The following is a 10,626-nucleotide window of genomic DNA, read 5'->3' as shown; positions in this document are numbered from 1 at the left end:
CTTGGCTTCGCTCCTCCTGTGCTCTTCCAGCAATGATGGTGCCCGGAGGAGCCTCCAACGCAGCCGGGAAGTGACTGTGCTGCTGCTGAGAGGGACTTGATGCTCTTGTGTATTTTTTAAGCATTTTAGATAACTATAAAAATAACTTCTGGCTGTGATCCAGGGCTTCAGGGCTGAGCTCCAGCTACCAGGAAGCGTCTTCACCGGTGTTGTCATACCAAAGGGGTTCCTAAACCCGTTCTGATTTAGACCCAGACTACACATCTGAGTATTTTCCATCCCCAAAATGAGTGTGCTTTGTGAAATAAACCAGGAATAAGCTTTTTTTTTCTAGAATTACAGAAGTTAATCAAGAATGGCCTTTGCGTCATGCCCTGCACATTAATGTGAATGTTAAACACAGGTGTGCTCAGGGCACCCTTTAGATGTGGCCAAGGGTTTCTTGGCTGCTGGGGCAGCACCAGGAGGTTGGTAAGACCAGCAGAAACTTCCAGGCAAGGTGTTTGCCCCCAAAGTTTGACCCTGTATAGGGGAATCCTTTGGGAACAGCCTGAGCCCAGGGTCTCAGCACCACACAGGGCTAAAGCTCTTGGAAATTCTTGCAAGGAAGAACTAGAAAAACATGAGGGCCTGAGTTGGAAAAGTAGAAAATCCACGTTGAATGATGAAAGCTGTCAAGTTAAACTAGAATTAAGCCCCGTTGCAACCTGTAAATGAATTTTCTAGAGCTTTTATCGCTGTAATATGCACAGGGTGGGGAAGCCACTCTGTTTACACCGCAGCAGCTGTAGCTTCTTGTCTTTTCCTACAATTTTCTGTAGGTGGGAAAGATTGAGGGAAGAAATCCAATAGCATCATCATGATGAAAGCAGTGACCTCTATACATGGCAGCATGTACCTAGGTCCCTTTGGAAGGGAGCTGGGAAGAGGGAAGGAGTTGTGCTGGATTGATGGCTTTGAGATCCTGCTTGTCTGAGCTGAGTGAACCGTGTCTCCGAGTGAGCACAGCAACAGTCTGGCTTTTGATCATCCCCGATGTTGATATTGATATCTTGATGGCTCCAAAAATGCCAAAATTCAAACGAGCACCGTGAAGTGAGGACAAATGAGTACTGGTAACCACTAGATCCAATGCACACGTGTCTAAATGCCCATGGTTGCCCATGGGAAGCGTTGATGTTGGTTGGTTAGTTGGTTGCTTTCCAACCCAAAATGTGTGATCCGGTAGCTCCATAGCCCACCTGCTGCCAGTTTTATTTATAAAAAACATCGTTTTTAATTGCATCAAGGGTATGTGGGTATAGCACTTGTAGATATATGGTTGGAGTTGTCTCTGGAAACACACACTTGGTGTGACCCGCGTGTGTCAAGCAGGCTCCGTTCTGAGGGGAACCAAGCACCTGACCCATCAGTCGTCTCGCATCTTGTTTCCTAATGAGCCAAAAGGTCATCGGGATCTGTCAGTCCAGTTCCCATAGCATTTTTACATGGATAAACACATTTATTTTAATGGAAAGCACTTGCATTGCTGCGTTGAGAGAAGGGGGCAATAAACCCCTTCAGACCACGGGTGGTGGCTGGGAGGGTGCTGCCTCCGGAGCTCTTCCATTACAATTCAGCTTGCAATAATCCCTCTTTCCCATTTTTCCACAGCGATGGCAAAACAGGTTCCTCAGGAGGTTACAGTTGATTTGTTTTCAGCCAGTTTTCCGTTCGTTCTGGTACTTGGACACCTTAGTCCCACCTCGGTTGGAGGTATTTGGGTTGCTGCTATTTCGGGAGGGCTCTGCTGTTACAGTCTGGCCTGTAAGCAGGGCAGGACACCAACATCCATCCCCGGCAGCGTTTGAGTGTTGAGGAGGGTTGTGGCTGTGAACGTGGCCGGGCCGTGAGCGCTGCTGGTTCATGCTGTGGTCTCCAGCAGGTCTGAGCACCCCAGGTTCCTTCCTTAGCCTGGAGAGAGGCACTTAGATGATCTCTTCAGGGCCTAATTTGCATTTAATCTCCCTTCTGTTCTTTTTGGAAACCTTCACTTAGGAGATCTGTTAGTTTTTCGTATTGGGAATAATAGCTGTGGTGTGGGAATGTAGGTGAGTTTGTTCCCCATGCCTTCCTAAGTAAGAGACTCCAAGAGGTGCTTGGAGACACCTGGAAGCAAACCCTTAGAAACTAGATGGCAATGAAATACTCTGTAATATTGCAGTTCCTTGGTCATTAAGGCAAGAATAAACATATCTAAATGCTAATGACATTCACCAACACCCCACATCTCTCTCCCCAGATTTGTTCTCTTCTCTTCTCGTCACTTCCAGCCAAAATCCCAAATCTTTCAGGTCAGAGTTGTTGTCATTTCAATTATTTGCCAAGTGTCATGCATTTATGAGGGCACATAGATGAGAACTGGAGCTGTGCTTTTGAAATACCCAACTGTACGTGATGGTGTTTCTTGTTTGAGGTCACGCTGACCTTAACCATCCACGGGGGACCCCTGTGTCCCTCTGCATGTGCTTCCATGGACACCAGGAGACACCGGGAGATTTGGTCAGGAGAAATGTGTCGGTTGATCTTGGATGGGATGGAGAGGGGCTGGTTTGTCCCACGGCCGCTCACAGCTGCCGTGGGAGCCATGCTGAGATTGCTGGGGAGCTTTTATCATTCCCTGCATCCAGCCCTTTCCATTCAGCTCATCCTGAGCTTTGGGGGGACTCTCTTTTGGGGTGTGGGCTGTTCTTCCCCACAGACTATGGAAGACGCACCCTAAAAATCCCTGGATACCTCCTGGCCTCTTCCCTCCGGATGCATTTCTGTTCCTGGAGCATCATCCAGCGCTCCGCTGGCGGTGGGAGCTGCTGCTTCGCTCGGTGATTTGCCACCAACTGCCTTTGATAAATGTGCTTTAGGTAACACTTATGCCTGGATTATAATGATTTTGCTGGCTGCCAGACTCCAAACAGAAAATGCAGGGAAAGCCTCAAAAACACAACTCGCTGCCAAGGCTCTTCTGATCCTAATTTGTGTCCTACACAGTCGAGCTCGCGCAGAAATCTCATATTGCCCTTGACCATCTCCAAGCCGAATCTTCAAGGGGCAAAAACCAAGTTCCCGCTTCGGGCAGACCTGTTGATTTGGGGCCAGGAGGGTCTCGGTCACAGTATTAGGCGGTTACCCCGGGGATGTTGTGTCCTGAACTGTGTGTGTTGTAGCTGCCTCTGGAGCAGTGGCCGTTTTGGCATCTTGGAGGAGCATTGCTGCTGCAGAAGGTAACTCATGGCCATGGGCTGCCCTGCGAGACCCTTAGTGCCCGTTGCCATCCCTAATTCCACCCTGTTTTGTCTCCCTTGCCAGCAGCTATTAATGGAAGACCACGGGGTGACGCAGACAGAGCACATGGCCACCATCGAGGCTCACGCAGTGGCCCAGCAGGTGCAGCAGGTCCACGTGGCCACCTACACGGAGCACAGCATGCTGAGCGCCGACGAAGACTCGCCCTCCTCGCCCGAGGACACGTCCTACGACGACTCGGACATCCTCAACTCCACGGCCGCCGACGAGGTCACGGCCCACCTGGCTGCAGCAGGTGACACTCGCTGCCCCCTTCCAGCTCCACCTCTGTCCCCGCTCCGGAGCCTCCTGCTCCGCAGGGTCCCTCTCCGAGCGTCCCCCATGGTCCCTCTGTGAGCCCCCAGCCTTGTGTCCCTCTGAGCCTGGCGGGAATTTAGACTTTTCCTCATGGTCTTTAGGGGGGCTTTTTGAGGGGAGGAGGAATTTCCACACCTTCCCCCCACCAGGATTTATTTTTACGGTATTTTTTTCATGGATTTTCCTCAGAAGCTTTTTGCTCCCTCCCTCTTCCCTGGAGCCCAGGTCCCTCTCTGAGCCCCCAGCCTTGTGTGCTCCTGACCTGCTGAGTTTGGAGGGAGTTCAGATTTCTCATGTGGCTTTTTGGATTTTTTTTCCCCCTATTTTTTCCCTTTTTTTTTTTTTTTTTCTCCAGAGCTTTTTCCTTCCCTCCTACCCAAATCACTGTCTGAGCTCCCAGCCTGGTGTCTTCCCAACCTACTGAACTTGAGGAGAGTTCGTACTTCTTATGGGCTTTTTTTGGGCTTCTTTTTTTTTTTTTTTTTTTTTCCAGCTTATTTATTATTGTTGTTGTTGTTTTCCTGGGGACTTTTTTCCTGGGATTTTTCTCAGGAGCTTTTTCCTTCCCTCGTTCCTGGGTTCCTCTCTAAGCCCCCAGCCTTGTGTCCTTCCAACCCGCTAAACCTGGGGGGACTTCAGACTTTTCCTTATGGGCTTTTCATGCCTTTTTATTTCTTTTTTTTCCCCGAGATTTATTTTCCCGGGATCCATTTTCCCGGGGTTTTTCTCCAGAGCCCATTCCTGCGCTGAGGCTGGCGCAGCGGGAGCTGCAGTTCCCGGCGCGGGCGGCGGGCGGCAGCGCTGCCACAGCCACAGCCCGCACCGCCCCGATGCCACGGGGATGGGCCCCTTGTCCCGCTCCAAGCCACGGTCCTGGGGGGCTATGGGGTCCTGGGGGGTTATGGGGCCGGTTTTGAGCAGGTTTTCCAGTTGGGATCGGGGTGTCCGAGCAGCATCTGCGCTTCTGCAGCTCCCCTCTGCCCAGGGCTCCCACACTGCCCTCCAATACTTGAAGCACTTGGGAGTTCTCAGCTCCCAAATTCCAAATTTTGTGATTATGAGGAGAACTGCAGAGCAAAATGTGACTCTCACCTTGGCCTCGGTGAGGATGATGGAGCCTTTTGATGCCTTGTGCATGATCCTGGAGCGGAGGGAGCAGCCCTCGCGGCGCTCGGTCCGAGGTGCGCGCCGCTTCACCCGCTCCGCTTTGCTCGCAGGCCCCGTGGGGATGGCGGCGGCCGCGGCGGTGGCCACGGGCAAGAAACGAAAGCGGCCCCACGTCTTTGAGTCCAACCCGTCGATCCGCAAGAGGCAGCAGACGCGTTTGCTACGGTAAGGGCTGCTACGGGCACGCTGCCACCCTGCCGGTGCCCATGTGCCTCTCCGGTGCCAGTCGTGATGACGGCACGTGCTCGTGCTGCTTGGGGCTTTCTTGGCATCTTCTGGAAGCCAGGAGCTCTGTTTGAATGTGCAGAAATGGATTAAATTGCAGAGCAAATGCAATACCACATTAATGGTGAGTATCCACCGGATTGACACAAGAATTCGCCGTTCTGTTTTAATCTCACCTGATCACAAGTCAGCTCTGTCATGGGAACCTCACCTTTACACATGGTCTTAGTGCCTTTAACAGCAGCTCTCCAGAGAGTCTGGAGCTACAGCCACATCCCAGCTCTGGGATGGCAAAGAAGGCTTTGGAACAGGACAATTTTTGCTTTTCAGTTTTTGATTTGTTTGTTTTTCATCAATTTATCGCAGAAAAGTTTGATGTTTCATCGCTCTCGGCAACTTTCTGGCTTCCTTCCCCTCTGCCTACACCCTCGGTGCAGTGAAATAATAGTGGCCAGTTTCACCTTTCTCCCTCTTTCCTCTTATAGCTCTTGTAGAGTTGTTGAGAAACAAGGTTGGCTTCATTATATTCTACTTACTCCTCCTGCTGAGTCATAAAGCATCCTTTGCATGTGATCAAGCTGAAAAGAAAGACAGCAGGGTTAGTGTTAAATCATAGTCACAGTAGCAGATCCCCTCTTTCAAAGGTCCACTCCCTGTTCCCCTCCTTCCCCAATTCTCCATCCAGGTTCATTTAGAAATGATATTTCTAAAGCAACTCCTGTGCAAAGGAATTGCTCCTTCTCCTTGCGTGCAATTGCAGATGTCTTGTAAAATCCAAGCAAACGCACCATCTTTGCATGCTCTGATCAGCTTAAAAGGTAGGTGCTTGGTATTTCCACAATTATGAATCAAATGGGAAGCTACAGTTTGTGATTTGATGATCTTTGCACTGCTGAAACAGCCAGTGTTTCAGTGAGGTTCCGAAACAACCAGTGTTAACTCATAAATTGTCACCTCGTGACAACCCTGACATCTTGCAGTGATTTCTAGCACTTTGCTTTTGTTTTGCAAGCATCTGCCAGAGCTCCTGACGTGGTCTGTTGTGTGGTTTAAAGGTTAGTAAGTTGAGGAAGGGATATGATGGTGCTTCCTGTGGAAACAGGGTTCCAAAGGGACCTCCTGGTGCAGCAGGTGGCTGAATAACAGGTTTCCTGCCATTAGCTGTTGCAGTGTTGCCTGTTCTTGCCTGGGTAGTTTTCAGCTGAGTGTCTCCCTTTCGAGTAGGGTGGTACCCACAAACTGTGTGGTCTTCTGTTGTGACTGAAGTTCAATCATTCCAAGTTCTTTGCCTTGAAGTTGTCCATCCCTCATGTCCTCGGTCGGTGTCTGAGCAGACCTTGTTGTCCTTAGTTTGGCTGCGGAGCTAATTTCCCTTTATTTTTTGCATCAGTGAAAAAATGAAGGAGAGGGGGAATAATTGATAATAATGTGAGCTGCTGTGGGGCTACAGGGAGCAGAGGAATTGGTATGTGACTAATTTAACCAACTAGGACTGCTTTTCTTGCCTGATTGGTGCATAAGTAGCACTAGGAAGAGGGGTTGGAGTGTGAAACATGGGGTTTGGAGTGTGAAACGTGGGGTTTGGACTGGGCTTTCAGCTCCTGTTGACTGTTCCCTGCCTCCGTTTCAGGAAGCTCCGAGCCACGCTGGACGAATACACCACCCGAGTGGGGCAGCAGGCCATCGTTCTGTGCATCTCTCCCTCCAAGCCCAATCCTGTCTTCAAAGTATTTGGTGCTGCACCCTTGGAGAATGTGGTAGGTGTCCCTAGGAAAACAAAAATAGTAATAAAATGCTCGTCGTTTCTATGGGTTTCGTGACGACTCAAAGCAGCTGTGCAAACCTGACAGTGACCTAAATGCTGCATTTAAAACCCTGGAAATAGGAGTGGAAATTGTAAGAACATGAGTCTAGACCTGTCTTTTCTGCATAAATATTGATTATTTAGCTCTGCTCCCAGGAGCTGAACATCCTTGATTGAAATTTCCACCTCCACAACTGCTGTATGGGAAGTTGAGTGGGTGTCTGCAGGGCACCTTCACCCTAAAGTATCTGCGTTTTAGCTTGTTAATGCTTAGGATGTGGGTGCTTTTCAGCCTTAGTAGCTTGAGGAAGGAAGAAAGAAGTGGTGTTGCCTATCCAGGCAGCCAGGCTGTGGGACAGACCACCAGAAAACGGAGCAGTTCCTGCTTGCGACAGCTCTTGCTCCCAAACTTTTCTCTAAATCCCATAAATACTTCCACTTGCCGGTGTTACCTGATGTTTCATCATCAGCTCTTTGTTGCAGCTGAGTCTTGGGGTCCCTTGGGGTTTTCCCTTAGCAGCCGAGCCCTGTTAGCTCCTTCTGTTACCTGGCACCCTGGGCTCTCCTGGTGCTCCTCGCCGTGTTTACCCCGGCTTAACGACTCCCCGCAGGTCCGCAAGTGCAAGAGCGTCATTCTGGAAGACCTGGAGTCGGCGCTGGCGGAGCACGCCCCGGCGCCTCAGGAGGTGAACTCGGAGCTGCCGCCCCTCACCATCGATGGCATTCCCGTCTCCGTGGACAAGATGACCCAGGTGAGCAGCCAGACATCACAGAATGGTTAAGGTTGGATGGGACCTCTAGACATGGTCTAGTCCAACCTTCCTTCTCGAGCAGGGACACCAGAGCATGTGGAACAGGGTGGCATCCAGGTCGGTTTTGAAGACCTCCAGAGAAGGAGACTCCACAACCTGGGCAGCCTGTTCCAGGGCTCTGTTACCCTCACAGTGAAAACATGGCAGAAAGTTGGAAGAAGCAAAGAAGTGGGTTGGCATCTTACTGGTGTTTTGCACTGGAGCTTGTCTGCATCTCCAGGGAATGCATTCGATCTCTCTCTTTCTCATGGGAGCTCAGGTAGTTGTTAGATGTGAAGCTTTGTCATTGGTGCCCATTTTCTACATGCAACTGTAGGGATGTCATTGAGGGCTGGAGCTCAGGGTGCTGGGGACGTTCCCTTGGGAGCTCTTCTTGTCACCACCCATGAATTATGAAGAGAGAAGCTATTTGTCCTGCACTTTGCAGTGATTCTCCAGTGCTGAGGTCAAGGTCTCTGGATTGAGCAGAATATCATTGGGTTTGTCCTCTTTGGACACTTCTTGTTTGCTTAGTTTGTTCCCTCCTCCTCTTCGGGGTGTAGATTGACAAACTCTCTGCTCCCAGTGTTTTAAGTTGAGCTCAATCCTACTTTTCCACTTTGGGAATAGGGACTGAGTTGCATCTAATGGAGACAGGGAATCATCTAGCCTAGGGAAGCAGGGAACTCCTCTCCAGGCCCAGCTTTGCTGGTGTGATACCCTCTTATTGCTAGGGGAAGATTCCATGGCATGGATGGATCAGCCGGTGGGAAATCTTCTTCCTTGGGGGAGTAGTAATTAAGCCTAAGGAAAACAAAAAGTGCCCAGGACTTAAAACAGCAAGAAAGAGATACTAAAACTGAGATTTTTTCAAGCAGAGGGAGGATTATTCCTAGAATAAGGAAAGAGAAGATACATGTGGGCTCTGAGAAGGAACAAAAAAGGTGCTTTCACTAGTAGAGAGGTGCCCAGTAGGTGAGACTAGAGGGGAGGGTGCATGGATAAGACCCAGGCTGTGAGGTGGCTGCAGCACAGTAATGTAGCTGGGGAGCTGCTTTGATTTGCAAGGCACGGAATATGTGCATGGATATAAGAAGGCCACTAAAAATATCTGTCAAATATTTGGCTGTTAATGATGCATATGCTGTCCAGACAGCAATACAAGAAACAACCTCTCATTTCAGAGGAGCCTTTCCATGGATTTATAATGCACATTGTTTTGTTTGTGATAGAGATGGAAGTTGAATATTTTAACACTGAGGACTGCTTAGGTGTTTCCTACCTCCCCTCTAGACATGGCTATACAACCTCCACTCCTAAATTCCTTGAATAAAATACAAATATTTGCCAAGTTAGAGAAAAGCAGAACTCTTTTTCCCTTCTAGACATGGCATGGCCTTGGATTTCAGGAGATCCTGCAGAGAGATCAGGCCTAGCTAAGTTGCTCCTGGCATTTGGTTGCTCAGTGTTTCCTTGTGGGAGGCAGCTCTGAAGTCTGAGGTGCTGGTTCTGCACTGCTGACAAGGGCTTTTCCCTGGAAGATGCAAAATTCCTTATAGGAGCTGAATCCAGTCTTGCTGGGTTTAGGGAAGACTGACGTAGGATGGAGAATATTCGTGGGCTAGGTTAAATAACCCTCTTTTCCCAAAGAATTGACTTTGTGCAGCACCAGAGCAGGGAGGACACAGGTGCCAGACCTGGGCTCGTCGCTACATGAAGGTCTGTGGACCTGGAGCACCAGGACTTCGCTAGCCGGTCCCATGCACAACCCTCCGGTGTCCCCAGGTTTCTTGCAGCTCCATGAAGTGAGGGATGATGTTTTTCCTCCACATTTGGCTCTACTGTTCCCTGAGCAAGCGTGCAGGCTGCTGACGCAACAGCAGCGCAACTCACGCCCCGTTAAAGCGAGCAGCCTCCTGGAGCAGCAATCGTCCACCCAGGACAACGTGGAACTGAAAACAGTCTGGACAGGTTTCTGTTACTCCAAACTGTGGACACATTCCGCGCTTTTGTGCCCAGTTTGGCCAACTCTGCCTTTCCCTGCTTATCAGAGCCCCCGTGGGGCATCTGCCTGCCCATTTTGTAGATGTTATTGAAGTGCTTTGAGGTTCTTGAATGACTGCTTGAGGATGGAGCATTACGTTTCATTGGCAGCACTGCAAAATCTTGGGTGGATTCTCACAAAGCAGGTCTTCCACCTGGTAAAATTTGCAACAAGAAAAGGGGGTGGAACTTAGGTTGATAGGTGATAATTAGGTGATAATTTTGTTGCCCAAGAAGTCCAGCCCCTGTGGCCCTATAGTCTTTGCCAGACTCATGGGCAAACTTAAAAAAGAAGCAAAACAGATGAAATCACTGTTCTCCACTTGCTCTGGCTCCTTGGCCACTTCGTTCAGGGCTGCTTTTGTCCCTGATCTTGTTCTCAGTTTCTCGCTGGCCTCCTTAAGGAGCGAGGCTGGCGAGTGCTGAGGCCACTTGGTTCTCCCTAGGGTCACTGCAAGTTATTCATCCTTTTCTGAGCAGACCATTTGTCTCTTAATGTGCCCCTTTTTAGCACACCCCACTATAGGCTGCTTGTACAAGCCCACGAAGCCTTCATCTTACCTTCCCAAATCTCAGCTTCACCTCTGCCTGCAGCCGTGCCCAAAGCTCAGCCTAAACAGCAGCTCGCTTGGTGGAGTGGCAAGAGTGTAAGTAGGAGCCTCACACTAAGAAACAATAATTAAATCCCACGTGATGCCCTCGGGTGCCTTCGCAGAGGGGCAGTGCTGGGCAGCAGTGCCCGGCTGAGGGGGCCTCCTGCAATGCAGCTGCCCCGAAGCGAGGTGGAGATCTGGGCCCTGGGACCAAGAGCAGAGCAGGTTTCCAGCCACAGCTCGTGGCAGCTGCTGCTTCTGGGCTACAGGACAGGGAGAAGGTTCCTGGTACCCCTGGGCTCTGCTCTGGAACCCCCTTCCCTTAGGGAACATAAAGGTCCAGGCCTGACCGTTGCTGGGTGCT

At 50.2% G+C, this 10,626-nt stretch overlaps 1 protein-coding gene across 1 annotated transcript in view; it reads left to right on the top strand.

The window, feature by feature from the left end:
* The first annotated feature begins 3,261 nt into the window (after positions 1-3,261).
* The window catches only part of NRF1 (nuclear respiratory factor 1), a 33,916-nt gene continuing 26,551 nt past the window's right edge, over positions 3,262-10,626 (top strand). The window contains exons 1-4 of the mRNA XM_026044326.1: positions 3,262-3,577; positions 4,857-4,971; positions 6,662-6,788; positions 7,447-7,587. Coding sequence (XP_025900111.1) covers positions 3,268-3,577; positions 4,857-4,971; positions 6,662-6,788; positions 7,447-7,587 — 693 coding nt within the window. The 5' untranslated portion in view covers positions 3,262-3,267. The remainder of the gene's footprint in view (positions 3,578-4,856; positions 4,972-6,661; positions 6,789-7,446; positions 7,588-10,626) is intronic.

This window comes from Nothoprocta perdicaria, unplaced genomic scaffold (assembly GCF_003342845.1).
Source record: "Nothoprocta perdicaria isolate Ctin4 unplaced genomic scaffold, notPer1 scaffold_359, whole genome shotgun sequence".
Classification (NCBI taxonomy): domain Eukaryota; kingdom Metazoa; phylum Chordata; class Aves; order Tinamiformes; family Tinamidae; genus Nothoprocta; species Nothoprocta perdicaria.
This window is presented reverse-complemented; position numbering and strand designations above follow the sequence as displayed.